Source organism: Peromyscus maniculatus, chromosome 19 (genome assembly GCF_049852395.1).
Source record: "Peromyscus maniculatus bairdii isolate BWxNUB_F1_BW_parent chromosome 19, HU_Pman_BW_mat_3.1, whole genome shotgun sequence".
Classification (NCBI taxonomy): domain Eukaryota; kingdom Metazoa; phylum Chordata; class Mammalia; order Rodentia; family Cricetidae; genus Peromyscus; species Peromyscus maniculatus.
This window is the reverse complement of record NC_134870.1, coordinates 55,675,382-55,695,716: the sequence shown is the minus strand read 5'-3', so window position 1 is coordinate 55,695,716 and position 20,335 is coordinate 55,675,382. Positions and strand designations below refer to the sequence as shown.

The window sequence follows — 20,335 nt, the reverse complement described above, 5'->3', positions numbered from 1 at the left end:
GGCAGTGGTTCTCAACCTATGGGGTCAAGACCCCTTTGGGGAGGTCATATGATCATTTCACAGGGGTTGCATATCAGATATCTATGATATGATTCATAACCATAGCAAAGTTACAGTTAGGAAGTAGCAAAGAGAATAATTGTATGGTTGGGGGTCACCACAACACAAGGAACTGTATTAAAAGGTTGCAGCATTCGGAAGGTTGAGAACCACTGTTATAGCAGAATCAGACATAAGGAGCTGGGAAATCCTCCCCAAACCTTAGTTTCCATATGCCAGCCAGAGACCGATCTTGGAAGCCACCTCCCAAGGAGAGTGGGCTTGGGCCTGCATGGTTAACTCTATTCTGCACACACTGAGAATTGCATTTCCAATACTTAGCTCAACCTGAATGCATAAATGCTTCAGAATGTGTAGTTACAGTTTGTTCAAGTGTGTACATACTTACAGCCACAAGAAGTAATAAAACAATCGAAAGACCAACCCTCCCACCCCCAGTTTCATAAAAACATTAGTTGGACTTGGAATATTTGTATCCAGTGCCATTGTAACCATCACAATGAGAGCACTCACAGATCGTTCTCTCTCTTCTGGGACCATTCATTTCAAGGAGGTACTTTGAGAGTCTGTGTTCAGAACTTTACGTTTTCCCTGGAAGTTTTATTACTCCTGTGAATACATAAATATTGCTAGGAAAATTGAAAAAAGAAATTGAGACAGGGAGGCTGGCTTGAATTTTTGTTCCCAAAACATACGCTTCTCAACTCCATCACATGGTACCTGTTGTACCTCAGATAATCTTGTGAGCTGTGTTAGTTACCTTTCTGTTGCTATGAAAAATGCCATGACCAAAAGCAACTTAGAGGGAAAGGGGGTTTTATTGGCTCTGGTTCCCAGGAAATAAAGTCTGTCCCATGGGAAGACATCACTTAACCAAAGAGGAGTAAGGTTGGCCCGACAGTCAGGAACCAGAGACAGGGAACAGGAAGTGGAACCAAGCTCTAGAACCTCAAGGCCCACCCCTCAGTGATATTTTTCCTCCAGCAAGGCTCCACCTCGTAAAGCTTTCACCACCTTCTCAAACAGTACTTCCAACTGGGGGCCAAGTGTTTAAATACATGAGCCTAGGAGATAGTTCATCCTTCAAATCATTGCATTGACAATGTCACACAGCTCCTATAGCATCGAACCTATATGAATACCCAAATATGGGGGACATTTGCTCACCTTTCTTAAAAGCAAACAAACAAACAAACAAAATAGAAGGAGATGGTGGCCCATCCCTATATTCATAGCATTTGGCTACTAAAACAAGCTTGAGAGTTCAGAGCCTGCCTGGGTTACACAGTAAGACCTATCTCAGAAAACAAAACAGGGCAAGCAATATAGCTCAGGTGGTAGAGGATTTGCCTAGCATGAATGAAGCCCTGGGTTGGATTCCTCCCACCTCATAAACAGAGTATAATGGCACATGCCTTTATTCCTAGAAGTAGAGGCAGGTAGATCAGAATGGCTATAGTCATCCCCAAGTATATAGAGAGGTCAAGGGGTACATGGACTATATGAGACCCTTTCTCAAAAAAATTGAAACAAAACAATTTCCATCCAGTATTTTCTATGATTTTCTCAACACAGTGTTCTTTGAAGTTGCTTCATGCTAGGGTATCTTCCCAAACGATATGCACTGTTTGAGGCTGCCCTGTAATATAAACGACTTTAAGGATAAGGCATTAGCTCCTCTTTTGAAAGATGATTTTGTGAAGAAAACTTAGCCTTGTAAATATAAAGCAGTCAGTCACAACCTTATGGATTTTTTTTTGTTTGTTTGTTTTTGTTTTTCTAGACAGGGTTTCTCTGCGTAGCTTTTCACCCTTCCTGGAACTCACTTGGTAGCCCAGGCTGGCCTCGAACTCACAGAGATCCGCCTGACTCTGCCTCACGAGTGCTGGGATTAAAGGCATGTACCACCACCGCCTGGCTCCTTATGTACTTTTAAAGCATCCTTACAGTCCTGTTTTTTTTTTAAGAGTAATGTTTTTACAGTCCATTAAAAGGTCATATGTATATAAAGTGCTAAATAATGTTATTAGAATCTTTGAAAGGTATGGAGTTGGAAATCCTGCTTCATTTTGCATGTCTTCTAGATCTTCATTGTACTCATCCTGGTTTCTGCCGGCCTTGCCATTGGCCACGCTTACTGGGAAGCACAAGTTGGCAATTATTCCTGGTACCTCTATGATGGAGAAAATGCCACACCCTCCTACCGGGGTTTCCTGAATTTCTGGGGCTACATCATTGTGCTGAACACCATGGTACCCATCTCTCTCTATGTCAGGTAAGCCTGGCCTCCCCTTGGCCTCCTGCTTCCAGGCAAGAGTGCAGTACGTTTTCCTAGTGAAGCACCTTCATGTTTAGCAATCACTGTTTCAAAGGTCAAAAGGAAGAAGAAAATAAGTTTCATTTTGGAACTGAGAGCGAGGTAGGAGAAGGGCGTGTGAACTTTGAGTATCTCCTCTGTGCCAGGCACTTTACCTTGTCCCCTGTGCAGATAAGGCCAGTGATGTTCCACGGCCAAAGGTGACAGTTATTTGCTTGGTGAGCCCTTCCCAGTGGGTTCCAAAGCACAGGGTTCACCAAGAGTCTGGGAGAAAGTGGAGATTCAGGATGCCGTGGCACGTTCTTCCTTTTCCAGAGCCTCTGTTCTCTCAACAGAACCTTCTTTACTACGGTTGCTCCAGCTTGACTCATCCGTCAGGCTCCTGCTTCCTGTTGCTTCCTCTTGGTAGGAAAGGGGTCCCCTGCTTTCCTTCAGCCTCTCTAAAATGCTGTTTTCCTGTGCAGTGCCAACCCCAATAAAGGTCAAGGTCAGAGCTGTCTGCTCTATAATCATCCCCCCTTCTTCTCTTTCTTCTTCCTCTCAAATCAAAGTTCACGGTTATTGACCAGTTGGATTTGGGACCTTTGGGACTGTGCCTGTAATCAACCAGTCAGTTATTACCCCAGTGACCAAGAACCCAGAGGCACCGGGGATCTCTCACACTCGTGTCACTGGAAGTTTTTACTTAATTTAAAATGTTATTACATGTGCATTTGTTTTTTATTTTTATTTTATGACATGGTAGTTACTGGTATTCTCTGAGTAGGAAGTAAATCCTTGGGCTGCCTGTCTGTTCAGTGGCCACTTTAACAGAAACCAAGATGGCGAACCAAGATGGCAGTGCTAAGGAGATGCATGGCTTGGTGGGTAAAGTGCTCATTGCAAAAGCAAGAAGATGAGTTTGGATCCTCAGCACCCACAAGAGAGCTGGACATGCTGGTGTGTGTCCTGTAACCTCAGTGCTTCAGGGACGGACGTGGTGGTAGGGTACATGGAGACAGGCAGATCCTTGAGGCTCACTGCCCAGCAAGTCTTGCCAAAAATGGTGAGCTCCAGGTTCAGTGAGAGACACAATCTCAAATTATAAGGTGGAGAGCCATAGAGAAAGACCCTTGATGTTGACCTCTGACCTTCAGATGCACATTCATGAGCAGGCACACCCGCATACCATGCATTGCCCTTCACAGTGCTTTCTAAGACAGGATCTCTCACTGAACCTGAAGTTCACCAGCTGGGCTAGACTGACTGATGGGGAAGCACTGGAGATTCCCCCTGCCTCCTCCCAGTGATGGACTGTAGGCTTAAATTGCTGTATTCTTCTTTTTATGTGGGAGCTGAGGAATCAGACTTGGGTACTCAAGTTTGTATAGCAAACACTTTACCAATGGAGCGATGTCCCCATTGTCTGTGTGTTGTTGGGATGGGGTCTTTCTTTGTATTCCTGGTCTGCAGCTCATTATTCAGAACAGGCTGGCCTTGACCTTGTGGTAACCCTCTGCCTCTGCCACCCAAGTCCTGGGACTACATGCATGTCCTACCACACCTGACTCTACCTGCACCCTTTCATTTCCTTCAGGCCTTGGCTCATGCATTACCTTGTCTCCCTGGCCTCTACCTCACCTGATCTAAATGCTCACATCTTCTTCTTATCGGTCTTTATCCCCTGTTCCCTGCTTTGATTTTTCTACATAGAATGTGCAGCCCTTGAGGGTTTACATTTGCTGGATTATTTTAGTTTGTCTGCAGGGGGTTCATCTGCTTTGTTCTCAGTGTTGAGCACCAAGTAGGACTGCCACTTCTAAGGGACTTATTCCCACCTACAGAACTTGTACAGCCATGTGTCACCAATGGAGCAGTTGCCGGGTGCACAAACAGCCTTACATCTGAGTTTTAAAATCAACATGATTCTCTTAGGATATCTCCTTTTGGACATTGTGTCATTTCTAAGAATTTAGAAAGCATATATGCTTTTCCCCAGTGTGGTAAGCAACTAAGGCACTAATGGCCAAAAGACTTGACTCATTGGATACATGATGGTATGTCACCTTGTGGATCTTAATTCTCTTTGTACAGGTGAACTTGGCCATCCCAATTGTTCCTAGGTATGAGGGGCAGTGAGGAAGAGAGTGGGATGACTGTATCCCAGGTTCTGGCCATAATGTCACTGTGACTGTTCCCACTGGACCGTGTGTTCTGAGTGCAGAGTTCCTTAGCTATGACTGAAGTGCCCAAGAGTGAGTAGGAAATGACGCTGATGAGGTGTCATGAGTGGACACCACTGACCCTGGAGCTGGAGAGGGATAGGTTTGGTCAGGGGAGCAGAGAGTGGCTTTTAAGCTGGGTGACTTTAACAGACCAGAACTTGATTCTTCATAGTTCAGGAGGCTGGGGAGTCGATGAGAAAGGGCAGAGTCCTTGCTAAGTGGTGAGAACCCATACTTGTATCACAGGTGGCCCCTTCTTATGTTATCTCATGGCAAAGGGGGGGGGGCAAACGAGCTCCCTCAGGCTTCTTTAATATAGATGCAAGTGCCATTTGTGAGCTCTTCATCATTAGGACCTAACCGTCACAGAAGAGCCCTACCTTAGTACTATCATGTTGAAGATTAGGTTTCACTCTAAGGGCGGTGGGGGAAGGTGGTAATAACAGTTGCTATTCTCATTGGTCTAACAGTATATCTGATAGAAAGAAGCTTAAAGAAGGAAGGATTTCTTTGGGTTCCGGGTTAGAGGGTACACGGTCTGTCATGCTGGGGAAAGCATGGTGGTAGGAGTGTGAGGCAGCGGGTCACATTGTATGCACTCAGGAAACAGAGAGGGATGCTGATATCCAGTTCGCTTTCTCCTTTTTGTTCACTTAGGAGACCCCAGCCCATCATATGGGGCCATCCCACCTCAGGTAAACCTGTCTTAGGAACACTCTCATGGACACAATTTGAAGTGTGTCTCCTAGGGAATTATAAAATCCTGTCAAATGGGCAATCGAGATTAACCACCACGGGGCTGGTGAGATGGCTTAGCAGTTAAGAGAACATAATGCTCCAAATTTGGTTCCCAGCCCCTGAATTGGGTGACTCACAGTCTTCTGTAACTTCAGCTCCAGGAAGACTGGACACCTGTGTCTGTCCTTGAGAGCACTTGCTCTCATATGCACATACCCATACAAAGACACACACACACACACACACACACACACACACACACACACACACACACACCACACACCACACCACACCACACCACACACCACACACACATAGACATAATTAAAAATAAAATCTGTTTTTAAGGAATGATCAGCCATCACAGGAGTGGACGCTGACTTAGAAACCAAAGCAGTAGATAAGCAACTTGCACCCATGTGCACAGGGAAGGCAGTCTCTATCCCCAGCCAATGCCCTCTCTGCACACCATTGAAGCCTTCTTCTGTCCTCCTAGCGTGGAAGTCATCCGTTTGGGACAGAGTCATTTCATCAACTGGGACCTGCAGATGTACTATGCTGAGAAGGACACCCCTGCAAAGGCGAGGACCACCACACTGAATGAGCAGCTGGGGCAGATCCATTATATCTTCTCTGATAAGACGGGGACACTCACGCAAAATATCATGACCTTCAAAAAGTGCTGCATTAACGGGCAAATCTATGGTGAGTGTGAGGCGTGTGGAGGGGGGGGACGTCGGAGCACAACGTCTTTCTGCAGAGCGACCCCAGAGACATTCTTTCACTTACTAGGATCAGTTATGTTTTGCATCTGAAATAATAGGCATAGTTGGCTGTTGAATAGGAGTAGAAACAGCATTCCCTGGGTGCTATCTGGAGCAGAGTCTACGTTCCTATGGTTGTTTGTGTCCTCCCTGTGTGGAGTCCAATTGACAAAGAAATATTATGGGCACTATTGAGTATATATATATATATATATATATATATATATATATATAGAGAGAGAGAGAGAGAGAGAGAGAGAGAGAGCGAAATCAATAGTTAGAAATAAACAGCCTTCAAGCAATTAAAAGCTGAATTGCCACATGGTCTAGCAATTCTGTGTCTAGGAATGTATTGTGCTCAAAAGATTTGAAAAGGAGATACCCAAGGAGATACATGTTTACTCATGTTCATAATAACTTTATTCACATTTGGCAAAGGCTAGGAATAGCCCACTTGTCTATCAACGAATGAAGAGATGAACAAAATGTGCTACAACATGAATGAGCCCTCAGGACATCAACCTAAGTAATAGAAGCTTACAAAAGCAAGTGCTGTATGATTGTACTTAGAATAGTCAAAGTCGCCAGGACAAAGGAGAGTATTGTTAAGTTAGTGTGCAATGCTAGAGCGTTCAGTTAGCAAGATTAAGACATCTAGAGGTAGGTAGATAGTGGGGATAGCTACACAAGGTAAATGCACCTTGTCACCAAGCTGTACAGCAAAAAATGATTACAATAGTTTATAGTTGACTTTCAGCCTATATTGGAGAAATTATTTTGGCCACTCCACGTAGTTAAAAGGATATTTATTTAATGGCGTAACTCACAAATTAAGTAATGGGTAGGTCGCAGGGTCTGGGGAAGGTGTATTGCAATCCAGCGGTGTTCTCCGGAGCTCTGTACAGTCCACCTTTCACCGTTCAGCGTCCCGGCACAGAGAGAGTGCACCGAGAGAGCACTGGCCCATCCAGTTCTCGGGTCCCCAGGCGCCTCCCCTCGCCCTGCCTCGTAGGCGTGACAGTTGCCAGAGTCTCAATGGGGGTTGGAACTTCCAGATCCAAGCTGGAATGGCTACCCACTACAAGCCTATTTTTCTGAAACATTCTCCACACACATGAATAGTATTGAAATTAATGTTGCCTTTAAAATATAGGGTTTTTTTTAACTTTTAATTTTTTTCAAGAAATACACACATGCACATTTTCCCCCTTTAGAAAAAAAAAAAATGTGTAGTGTCTATAAGTTTACCCAGCCTTGAGGAAGACGGGACACTATGGGCTTGAGGGATTTGTCACCATGGCGATGGCAGACTAAAGCATGTCAAAGGACACTCTTCTGGTCCCAAAGGAGTAGAGTGGAACAGGCACCTGTATTTTGGGCACCTTTCTCCATGTAGAGCCAGACAGCAAATACTTTAACCTTTCCAGGCCACATAATGGTTTCTACCAAATATTCTTAGAATGTTTATGTATAATAATAATACATAAATAATAATACGTAAATAATATTTATGTATTTAGTTAGTTAGTTTATATTTGCCCAGGCTAGCCTTAACTCATGGCAATTTTCCTATTTTAGCCTATCAAGTACTTGGCTTATAGGTATAAGCCATTGAGGGCCTAATATTCTATTTTTCATTTTTTTTTTACAACTCTGAAAAATGATTCTTTACCCTAGAACCATCCCAAATCAAGGATGATGGCAAATCCAGGTAGGAAGAGGGGCCGTGCACACACAGACTCAACTTGTTTTGCGCTGTTTGTTTCCTAGGAGACCATCGGGATGCTTCTCAACACAGCCATAGCAAAATAGAGGTGAGTGGTCCACACAGGGCAGCTGTCTGTCATATATTTGCTACCTTGGGCTGCTGGATTGAATGACTGCAGACGGGGGCATGAAGGAGCAGAACTTATCTCCCCACAGTTCTGGAGACTGGAATCCAGATGTTGGTCCCTCCAAAAGTTCTAGAGGAGGCTCCTTCATGGTTTCTCCCTAGCCTCCGGTAGTTTCCAGTGATCCTGGCTTGTAGGCAGCAGGCTATAGTCTCTGCCTCTCTTGTCATGTGGAGTTCTTTCTCCTCATGTGTTTGGCTCTGTCTGTATTTGTCTCTTACAAGGACACCTGTCCTTCCATCCTAAACCATGTGACCTCAACTTTACTTGGTTATATTTGCAAACCACGTTTCCAAATAAAGAAATTGACAGGCACCGTAGATTGGGGTGCCAGCATACCTGAGACAGAGACACAATTCAGCCCCCTGTAGTGTGACTTTTGTTTTAAGCAAAAGCTTCCTAAGGCTTAAGACAAGAAAGTGGGTGTTTTAGCAGGTAAGAGCAGTTGATGCTCTTTTCAGAGGACCCGGGTTTAGTTCCAGCACGCACACAGCAGTTCACAACCATGGGCAACTCCAGTTCCAAAGGATCAGATGCCTTCAAACCCTCTTCTGGCCTCTATGGGCACCAGGCATGCACATGGTCCACATACGTACATGTAGGCAAAACACTCAGACAAAGATAATAATAAAAATAATAATATAAATAAAAAAGGAATGTGCTAAAATCTCAAGGTGATTTTGACGTAATGAAAAACTTAGCTACAAAGAAAAGGTAATATCAATGATTGATACAGATTTTTAAAACACTTCTGTGTGTATGTGTGTATAAGCATGTGCACATGTGTGCTGCCACAGTGCACGTGTGGCAGTTAGCGAGCAGCTTGCAGGAGGAATTGATTCCTTCCTTCTAATCTGAGGATCCCAGGTATCCGTATCAAACTCAGGTTGTAGGGCTTTGTAGCAAGTGCTTTTACCTCGTGGGCCATCCTGCTGGCCCGAATAGATATGTTTTTCATCAATTGCATTTTTTCTCTCTCTCCATTTCTCTCAGCTAGTGGATTTTAGCTGGAATACATTTGCTGATGGAAAGCTTGCATTCTATGACCATTATCTGATCGAGCAAATCCAGTCAGGGAAGGAGCCAGAAGTCCGGCAGTTCTTCTTCTTGCTTTCTATCTGCCATACGGTCATGGTGGACAGAATTGATGGTGAGTGTTCCTCTGGTGTCTCAGACACTGGAGGCTAGTCTTGGAGTTGGCAGGTGACTCATCTTGTGACTCAAGTGTAACAAATGCCGAGTCTGTCACACACACTCAAGCAATGGCCATTTGTGAGCCCTGACACTAGACGGTGTAAAGTAACAAAGCATAAAACACCTTATTATTGTTTTTTTAATTATTTTATTTCATTTCATTTTGGGGTGGGATTGGGCTTGAAAAGTACTTGTGTGCTAGACAAATGCTTCTCACAGCTCCAGAAAAATGTCTTACTTCTCAAAGTAATTGATTTAATTATAGCTCAGAATGGGTTATCACTTTGTAAATGAAACTCTGTTAGAAGATATGGTTGGTGATCTGGTGAAATGACTGAGCAGGGAAAGGCCCTTGCTGCCAAGCCTGATGGCCTGGGTTTGATCCCCAGGACCCACATGGTAGGAGAGAACTCTCACAAGTTCTTCTCTGACCTCCGTATGTGTACTGTATCATGCACAACACATACATACACAGCACATACAATATAATAATAATAATAATAATAATAATAATAATAATAATAATAAATGGTTTTTAAATGGTTGGCTATTGAATAAAATAACCTAAATCCTTTCATTGAACAAATGTTCATTGGGAATGTATAATCAGGCCTTAGATCTGTATCATGAATGGATGCTAAACTTATTATTTTCTACTAATTTCTTTCATATGTCTGCTTTTGTTCTCTAGATTAAAATATTTTGAACTTGAATTAGGTCAGCGAAAGCCTGGGCCTCCTCCTTATGGTGCCTTTCTCATTTGATGGAGCAAAATTAATGAGAATTCATGAGTGAGCCGCCAAGGAGTTTGGGTTCTTTTGCAGAATTCTAAATGCAGTCTGTGCCTGCTTTGTCAGAGGAAATCTGTCCAGTGTCCACAAAAGCTAGTTATTGGACCGTGTGTGGACATAAACTCTCTAGTTCTCTAGGTAGACAAATGGACTGTGGAAAGTGTGAGAGGAATGTTTTGGGTGTGGCTCCAATGCAGCGTCCGCCCGCACGTCACTCCTCCACCTCATTCCATGCTCTTTTTACCCCAGTCCCTACAGAACAGGAAAGTGCCTCCTGATGGAGTCCCAGCATTGATGCGTCACATGCCGTGATATCAAACACTCCTGAGAAGGCATAGGTGTAAAAACATCTCTCAGCAAATTTCAAAGAAACCCATTCTCCAAGGCTGAAATGAATAGTTCGGGAACGCAGAATAGCACAGTTCAGACCGGAGGGGTCTGGGGGAGGGGCTGTCTGTGGCAGAGTGAGGGATAGCAGGAGGGAAGAAAGTTGCCAAAGCGGGGTTCAGAGTCTGATTAACCAAGCAAATCCGACTTTCCTAACAAGACTAATGTAGGATCTTTTGAGGCACCCTTGTTCTCTTAGGTCGTGATTCTTTGGTAGGATTCCTCTTCAAATGCGTGGTGATACTTCGGGAGTTAACTGGGCCCTTAGACAAATGTACACTAATTAATTGTACAGTCTGTTTCCTTGTCCTCCCTGGACTGACAGGCAAAGCCTTTGGAGTGTGTGCCAGAGATAAGTCAGTCCTTGTTTAGTTCCCATCCCGCCACCATTTTCCTCAACACACTGGAAGAAGGGTGGATGTTCAAAGTTTCCTCCAGCGTAATCCTGCAGCTATTTGCTCCACAGTCAGCTGAGTTGGAGGGTTGAACATACCAAGGAGTTGTCTATGTCCAGCAAATGACAAATAAAAGCCACTAAGAACCAAGACAAGTAGTATTTTGAGGTGCAGGATGTTAGAGAAGAAATTGGATTTTGATCCACGAGAGAACCATGAGAGGGTCCTTTGGAAGGGATCTTAGGGACCATACCTCCAAATTTTGTGATAAACAGATTCAGACGTAGAAAGCATCCTGAGGTCATCCAGCAGGGGTCAGTTCAGTGTAGTCCTTCACCATATGGCTGTGTCTTTGGCTACCTTCTTCTGTCTCTCTTTTATGAGGATAACGGAGGGTAGGAATATAAACCAGTGAGAGTGACTTGCTTGACATGTGCAAGGCCTTGGGTTTGATTCCCAGCACCACAGAATAATGGAGACTGACTTTTTAAAATTATCATTGTATGAAGAGGAAGAACTCTTTTTATATGCACAGCCCTGGACATTTGCCGTCTTCAGAAGACATGCTGGGTGGTGATACTTCCATGAGTTTTCCGTTTCTCTGTAATCAGTTGTTGCAGCAAAGGCAGCTTGAAACATCTGCTTCTTATCTCCTAATTCTTGAGGTCACACATTTTATGTCACATGACTGGCTTCTCTGCTCAGCATCTCACTATGATCACAATGGGGCCATGTTCTCCCGTGGCGCTCAGTGTCTTCTTCCAAGCTCATGGGACTGGGCCAAGCAAGATTCAGTTCCTCGTAGTTACAGGTCCGAGGTCCCCATTTCTCTGTGAGCTTACAGCTGGGGTTGCTCTTGGCTCTCAGTCCTTGTGAATTGGTTCATTTTCAAAGCCATGTTGAAGAACTCGCCTTAAATGAAACTCCAGGCTCTCTCTTCCCAAACAAACTGCATCCTTTCTAAGGTCACGTAGTTAGCTGCAGAACACCTGGATGCTCTGGGTTTTTTGTTTGTTTGTTTTGGTTGGGAGTTGTTCGTTTCTTTCTTCTTTCGCTACAGTGTGGAGGATCAAGCCTAGCGTATGTTAGGCAGGTACTCCAGCACTGAGCTGCATCCCTGGTAATAATCTCTTTTTTAAAGTCGGTTGATCAGGACCTACTGTTAAATCTCCAGCATCCCTTCAAAGTGCAGGTTAGTGCTTAAAGAATGACTAGAAGGGAGTGAGCGGTGCCGCTGGGATGGGAACCTTGAAGTCATAGAGACTGTTCCCACAGAGGCGGCAGGCCGGAGAGCAGAGTTCAAAAATGCCCTGGAGCCTGTCTCCCCTGGTACTCTTTAATCTGGTGCTCACAGGAGACATTAGCATCCCTGGATGTGATGCTATGGGAACTCTGGGGTCAGGATGGGGGTGTTCTACTATTGTGAGATGCTCACAAAGAACGAGAAAGGCATCACAAAGCCGGAGGCATCCCCTTTAAGGATTTGAAGTGGTGAGAGGGTGGGAGGCGTTTCTGAGGCCGGTGGCGGAAAGGTCTGTGGTGGTGTTGTCAATCAGAAGCAGCTAGAAAAATGGAGACCATGAGAGATGTGAGATGATGAGTGCGTGTGTGTGTGTGTGTGTGTGTGTGTGTGTGTGTGTGTGTGTGTGTGTGTGTGTGTAATTTTTAGTTGAGAAAGGTAGGGAAGGAAGAGAGAGAGAGAGAGAGAGAGAGAGAGAGAGAGAGAGAGAGAGAGAGAGAGAGAGAAAGTAAGTAAATACGGCACCCACAGAGGTCCGAAGAGGGCATTGGATCCTCCAGAACTGGTGTTAAAATGCTGTGAGCCACCTGATGTGGGTGCTGGGATCTGAACTCAGGTCCTCGGGAAGAACAAGAAGTGGCTGGAGCCATCTCTCCAGCCCCATGCTTTTGTTTTGGTTGTGACACTTTCTAATCCACAGATGAGTCTGTTAGGAAAAGCTTTTGGGTTGCCTCTAGAGGGGCAGTTGAAGTAAGTTTCCTCCGGAGGGGTGTTTGTTCCTCTACAGTTCTCCTGCAGATGGAAAAGGAGCATTGGATGGGGCCTCAGGTGTTCTTCCCTTCTCCGTTAGTTGCCAAGTCTGTGATTCCACGACTGGAACACTTTTCCTCTGGCAATCCAACCATCAAGGTTTGGGCGGCAGTGAGGATTGTCCAAACCATGGAGACTTCGCCCTTTCATTATTTTGTCCCCTTCCTCTGTCAATATTATGGCAGATGTTTATGTTCCAGCTAAGTTAAAATGTTGAAGGGAGGTGCTTTGTCCTCGGGGCTGCTTACCTAGCACCCAGTCCTGGCATTTGGGTCTTTATAGAGTGCTTGGATGTAGTGAGCACTCGGGTGACTTCGAGTGCAAGGCTTTCCGGATGGGCAATAGGAAAATAGGCTATAATGCCATCTTTAATTACTAATTGGAAAGCGATTAGTACTGGCATAAGCAGGCACAGTAGTGTCTGTAGTTCCAGCTGCTCTGGAGGCTGAGGAGGGAGGCTGGCGTGAACTGAAGCAGCCTGAGGAACACAGTGGCTGAAGGGAGAGATGCTGTCAGCACACCTGTGCTCGGCATTCTGATTGGAAAACTAAGTGCCTTGTTCTGAAAACTTCGTCTGGCTGTGGAAATGCTTTTAAGTCTAACATAGGACAGACATATATACATTGTACAGCTCAGTAAATGGGTCCTTACAGTGAACACCCAGGTTTATAAAACATGCACATGCTATTTACATGCACACTCAGTGATTGCAACAGTTTTATTTTTTGTGGGCCAGAAATTTTGGAAAGAAACCAAATGCCCATGAGACAAGAGAATAACAGTTTTATACTCAGTAAAATAGTATTTGTGAAGAATCTTTAAAGATATGCCAACAGCCTCAAAACATGACCCTAAAAAAAAAAAATAGAAAGCTAGGCGGTGGTGGTGCACGCTTTTAATCCCAGCACTTGGAAGGCAGAGGCAGGTGGATCTTTGTGAGTTCAAGGCCAGCCTGGTCTACAAAGCAAGATCCAGGAAAGACACAAAGCTACACAGAGAAACCCTGTCTCGAAAAACCAATAAATAAATAAGTAAATAAATAAATAAATAATTAGATCGTAAATATCCACCCAGTGTGTTAGAATTGCAGTCACATTGTAGAGTCCTGAGAGGACAGTGAAATGTTAGCAGTGTTCTCCTCTAGACAGTGGAATTCTGACAATCCTCTCCTCACACACCCATTTTAGAACAGTTTTATTTGCCATTTCTATGACCACTTTCCATTTTGAAGGAAATTTAAGGTTTATGACGTCTTGATTTCTGTGTAACCTTTTTCTATACGATGTGCCGGGCCGTGCAGAGGCCCCTCAGTACAGTGCTCAGGCATGACGCTCAGGCCTAGTCCACGGCTCTTCTGGCATTTCTCTCTTGCTTCCCTTCTCAGGCCAGATCAATTACCAGGCGGCCTCTCCTGATGAAGGCGCCTTGGTAAACGCCGCCAGGAACTTTGGCTTTGCCTTCCTCGCCAGGACGCAGAACACTATCACCGTCAGTGAACTGGGCACAGAAAGGACCTACAGTGTGCTCGCCATTTTGGACTTCAACAGTGACCGGAAGCGGATGTCTATCATTGGTGGGTCTCTATGACTCCTTCAGCGCTATGTGCCTTTCCTCCATCTTATTAGTGATGCTTGAGTAAATGAGGATGGATGGACCACTGTCTGGATTTCCTGAAACTGGTTCTTCTTCTCTGTTCTTCACTCTGCCAGCACTCACTGTGACCTTCCTGAATCCTGCAAATACTTTCGACATTCTCTAGCCGTAGGCATCATGCTGTAGTCTGTCGTGGCAGAAGTACACCCAACAACGCTGCCCCGACCTGGTCTCCTTTAATTTTGGGTCCCCTCCCAACACTTCTCTGCCTGAGGCCAGGAAGGGAGGCCTCAGCAGGAAAGGCTGGCTGTGTCCATAAGTCCCAACCTTACCTCTAGTCTAGGCTCTCAACAGGCCACCTGGTGAAGATGAGGGTCTCCTTCGAGAGTTGAATTTCTTTCTCTAAGTCATTTGAAATAATTTCCAACCTACGGGAAAATTACAAGGATGGTTGGGGGAACTTTTGTGTTTTCTCTAATATCCACTGTTTTTTTTTTTTTTTTTTTTTCTTTTTTTTAACATTGTCTACGGTTAGCCGGGCAGTGGTGGCGCACGCCTTTAATCCCAGCACTCGGGAGGCAGAGGCAGGCGGATCTCTGTGAGTTCGAGGCCAGCCTGGGCTACCAAGTGAGATCCAGGAAAGGCGCAAAGCTACACAAGAGAAACCCTGTCTCGGAAAACCAAAAAAAAAAAAAAAAAAAAAAAAACATTGTCTACGGTTTCATGATCAATACAGGTTATTGTCTTCTGAACTACTTGAAAGTAAATTACAGGTCCAATATTCCTTTCCTGTATACACATTAGAGCTATCCCCTCCCAACAAGAACCTTAGATGTATGTGAGTGATCAGAGTTAGAAACTTGCATAGTGATACAACATTACCACCTGCCCTCTACGGCACTGACCTGCAGACATTTTCAGATCTTACCAGGAACTCGCTCATGATTTAGTCTGCTCCTCTTTGTCTCCATCTTCCTCCTTCCATTTGTATGAGTTTTGGGCTCAGAGATCAAACACTGAATTAGAGAATCATGATTCTGAATTTAAAAATAAAACAATTCTTCATCCTTTTATAGCCAATTTTACTATAGAATGTCCCTATTCTGGGTTTGTCTACTGACCCTTAATGTTTATATCCTGGTTACACACTGTTGGCAAGAAAGACCTATGTAGTGACACTGTGCCCTTCTCAAAGGGCCACCCTTCAAAGGCACCTGGTGTTTTATCTCACAGATGGTGATGTTAACTGTTGCTTGGCTTCAATGTGGCCATAAACTTTCTCACTGTGATGCTGAGTTTTTAACGTGGGGAGTTAGGGTTTACTCAGTGCTTTCCGGGTGCCCAACCGATATGGACTGGTACTCAAGCCTGGCACCTACTGCAGAGAACTTAAAATGTAGTTAGCAATGGAGCATATTCTGTGCTTATATTGCTATACAGGTTGGACAATATTAAGAAAGTGGTTACAGGAGCCTTGTTAGAGGCAGTAAATGGTACGAGCCTGAAGACAGGTAAGGAAGATTCCTATCAGTTAGTGTGGACAATGAAAATTCTATGGAAGACATGGCATGTAGTATGGAGCCTATGAATACTTGTTAAAACGACACAGAAAACTGAGCTGACCATGAACAAATGTTTTCATATTTCACTGCTGCATTCAATGCGGGTAGCCGCTGGCCATCTTTGTTGAGGGCAACACTTCAATTCACGTGATAAATGTAGGTTTTTTAAAATATATATATTAAGAAACCAACCTCACTTTATGTTGCCTTTCTTCCTCTTGCTGCCAGTGAGAACCCCAGAAGGGAGTATCAGGCTGTACTGTAAAGGCGCTGACACCGTAATTTATGAACGGCTCCATCGGATGAATCCTACGAAGCAGGAAACACAGGATGCCCTGGATGTAAGTCTCACTTTGGCTCTTGCTGCTGGAGATTCCCCTCTTGCCTTCTGGACTGTCTCTCCAGCCACATGAGAGCTCTGCTTGCTCATAGTTAACCCTCCCTTGCTTCGCTGTCATGGGCTGGGAACACCAAAGTAGGAACATGATGGGCGGCAGTCCTGCTCCTGCTGCTGATGCCCCAGATGATGATGGTAACATCCTTTCTTAGCATCTGGGTCTTCAGGGCCAATAGAAGGGAATCATGGCTCATTATTAATGGTTTCTAGGGAGCTTGAGCAAGCAACCAGCACCTTGAGGTGTAGGCTTAATATCTCTGTGGTCACCAAGAGTTTTATCAAATTCTAGGTATAGAGGGAAGGAAAAAGAGCATTTCCATATGTTAGGGTAATGGAGGGAAGTGTTGGGTCACTGAGCTCGGATGCCTTTGTTGTAGCCTACTTAGTCCGTAGCTGCCACACACACACACACACACACACACACACACACACACCACATTCACACACACTATAAACACACCACACACACGTACACACCACACACACCACATACACACGCATACTATAAACACATACACCACACACATACATACACACCACATACACACACATACCAAATATACACACATCACACAAACACACATACCACATACACACACACACACCACACACATACCACACACACACTCACATACACCACATACACACACACCACACACACACACACACACACACACACACACACACACAGTATAAATGTAAGTACGAATGTAATTTTAAAAATCAATCTTCTGAAAGGTAACTATTCTTTGCATGGGTGGATTTTATCTTGTAAATAAAACAGGTCTTTGCTAGTGAAACTCTCAGAACCCTGTGCCTGTGCTACAAGGAAATTGAAGAAAAAGAATTTGCAGAATGGAATAAAAAGTTTATGGCTGCCAGCGTGGCCTCAACCAACCGGGATGAAGCTTTGGATAAAGTGTATGAAGAGATTGAGAAGGACTTGATTGTGAGTTCAGCGTTAATAACTTTCTCTTTGACATTCTGAACAAATTAAAATGTGTGTTTTATTGCATCATTGATATAATGGTTTAGAGAGAATTCTTTGATGGGTGCAGTTGGTACAAATAGCTACATCATTTAAATTTTTCTTGTTCAGCAAACAATAAAATTTGATATCACAGAACAAAAACCAAAAGAGAAAACACCATTTTTTTCTTTCCTTTTCTTTTCTTTTCTTTTCCTTCCTTCCTTCCTTCCTTCCTTCCTTCCTTCCTTCCTTCCTTCCTTCCTTCCTTCCTTCCTTCCTTTCTGTCTGTCTTTCTTCCTTTCGGGTGGGGGTGTAGTGTAGGCTTCTACTACACTGGCCTAGCACTCACTGTGTGGTTCAGCTTGGCCTTGAAGTTATAGCAGTAAAGACATTTCATTTCCTATTAAAATGGAAAAAGCACCTAGCATTTAGTGACTTTGTTGGGAGAATTACTAAAGCAATTTAATTTAAATTATATCAAAACAATTAAAATGTTTTGAAAGTCATACATGGTTTTCTTGAATTTATATTAATGGGAAATAATCAACCAAAGGGTAGTACTGCCTTTAGCTTAAGAAAGAGGCTTATATTTGCACGGCCCCAAACACAATGAAAGTGGGTCTTTAACATCTTTTTGTGTTTGCACTTTTCTGTTTTGAGAGAGAACTCAGTGTGTAGCCCAGGCTAGCCTCTAACTTATGAGTGTGCCTTCTACCTCTGCCTCTTTTGTGCTAGATTTTTCAGGGTGAGGCTCCACGCCCAGCATCTGTAATTGCTCTTTCTGCCTTGGTAAATTAAACCCTAAGGAAACACATTTTTTTAATGTTTTGTCTTACATCATTTGTGCAACCCCGCCCCCAGCCTTTGATAGTGGTACCAGCCATCACCATCAGAGCCCTAGTCCTCTTTACATGATTGTGCTCCTTCTTTAGCATAGTCAAACTGCCTCTAAAGACACTTTTGATATGCTGTTTTTTAAATATCTATTCCAGCTCTTGGGAGCCACAGCTATTGAAGACAAGCTACAGGACGGAGTTCCAGAAACCATTTCAAAACTTGCAAAAGCTGACATTAAGATCTGGGTACTTACAGGAGACAAAAAGGGTAATCCATCATGTAGGGGGTTGTCGGTTAAGTCACAATATTAATAGCTGCTATTCCTTAGCCTAAGATGACCTTCGTAGACTTCCCGTCCTGTGGGAATGGAGGTGCTCCCTCCTTTTAAAACCCCTCCTCCAGGTCCAGCCCACACAGGCCATCTCCTTCCCTGACCTCTCTCAGCAGCAGAGCTTGCTTCTTAGAATTTAAGCCCAGTTTTGTCTTGTCCCTCCAGCCAGAAATGAGCTGCTATCCCAGGAGGCCATGCCCCGTCCCTGCTTTCTCTCCAGCACTCTTCCATTTGTTGAACATAGACTAAAACAATGCAAAATGTTGCCACAGCAGCGTTGGTTTCCCCGCCTATCTCACGTCTCGAGAATTATGACAAATATTTTATGTGCTAGGAAATTGTTTGGCGTTTAAACTTAGAGCGGGGTGAGTCATTGTTCAGTGTCAATGCTTTATCCTCCAAGTCTTCCTCGGGAAATTACTGTCTCTTGCTCCAGCACTCTCCCAAGAGAAGCACAACCCTGGCCTTTGACAAACACCACATGGATGCTAATGGAAAGAAGGACAGGGTGTCTTTAGCAGCAGCCCCATGTGGGAGTTCACGGAATCCGTCATCCTTGCCCAACCCTTAGCCTCATGATGAAGCCACAGGAGCTGAATGTTTAGTATTTTAATGGACATTGATTCATTATACAACCAACTTCTGGGTTGATGACACAGTACACTTGATTATTAAGAGTATCTCAAACTAGACTTTGACTCCAACTTATTTCATTACAGAGAAAAAAAATTATTTTTTGTGTGGTTTCTATATATTACTACAGAAAAACAGCATATTTGGTTGAATGTGGTTAGGATCATGAATTAAAAATGCCATCAAGGAATACCTCAAATGCTTAAAATCCAAAACTCTTTAAGCCCTGATATGATGTCACCTGACCTTATGATACACAGGTCATGGTCAAAACACATGTGATTTGTATAAAGTTGTGTAAGTGATTTATATAAAGTTGCCCTCAGGCTGTGTGTAAGGTTCATCTGGAATACAAGTGACTTCATGTTTAGACTTACATTCCATCCTCCGGATATCGTGTGTGTGTGTGTGTGTGTGTGTGTGTGTGTGTGTGTGTGTGTGTGTGTGTATGTGTATCCACACTCCAAAGTCCCAAATCTCAAACATTTCTTGTCCCAAGCATTTCAGATAAGGGATACTCAACATGGTTTAGACAAGTAGAAATAACACCTGGCTTCATTTTAATCTGTTGTAGAAACGGCAGAAAACATAGGTTTTGCCTGTGAACTTCTGACAGAAGACACTACTATCTGCTATGGTGAGGACATAAAGTAAGTACTCACTGTGGGCACACATAAAGTAAGTACCCGCTATGGGAGGATGTAAAGTAAGTACTCACTATGGAAGGATATAAACTAAGTACCCACTGTGGGCAGACATAAAGTAACTACTCACTATAGAAGGATGTAAAACAAGTACTCACTGTGGAAAGATGTAAAGTAAGTACTCACTATGGAAGGATGTAAAGTAAGTACTCACTATGGACAGATGTAAAGTGAGTACCCACTGTGGGCAGACATAAAGTAAGTACCTGCTATGGGAGGATGTAGAGTAAGTACCACTATGAGAAGAAATAAGTAAGTACTGGGCCTGCAGTGTGAGAGCATATAGTAGCTTGAGTTTTTTTGTTGGTTGATTTCTTTTCAAACCAAGTCAAGACTAGATGCAGAAGGCAGAAAATAGGGAGAAATTAGAGCTAGACTCTATGTACTTGAGTCTCTTTTTCATGTTCAAATGAAATAGATAATCCCATGTTACCATAGTTCAGCTCATTTTATACATATTTCAGTCTTAGAGGGGCCCAAGAACTGCAAGGAGCCATTTTTCTTTATTCTTTAGAA

At 43.8% G+C, this 20,335-nt stretch overlaps 1 protein-coding gene across 1 annotated transcript in view; it reads left to right on the top strand.

Moving 5' to 3' along the window:
* Atp8b1 (ATPase phospholipid transporting 8B1) overlaps positions 1-20,335 on the top strand; it is a 130,310-nt gene that overhangs the window by 92,663 nt on the left and 17,312 nt on the right. The window contains exons 12-20 of the mRNA XM_006985186.4: positions 2,145-2,335; positions 5,816-6,024; positions 7,854-7,897; positions 8,969-9,125; positions 14,177-14,365; positions 16,176-16,288; positions 17,129-17,293; positions 18,307-18,418; positions 19,690-19,765. Coding sequence (XP_006985248.1) covers positions 2,145-2,335; positions 5,816-6,024; positions 7,854-7,897; positions 8,969-9,125; positions 14,177-14,365; positions 16,176-16,288; positions 17,129-17,293; positions 18,307-18,418; positions 19,690-19,765 — 1,256 coding nt within the window. The remainder of the gene's footprint in view (positions 1-2,144; positions 2,336-5,815; positions 6,025-7,853; positions 7,898-8,968; positions 9,126-14,176; positions 14,366-16,175; positions 16,289-17,128; positions 17,294-18,306; positions 18,419-19,689; positions 19,766-20,335) is intronic.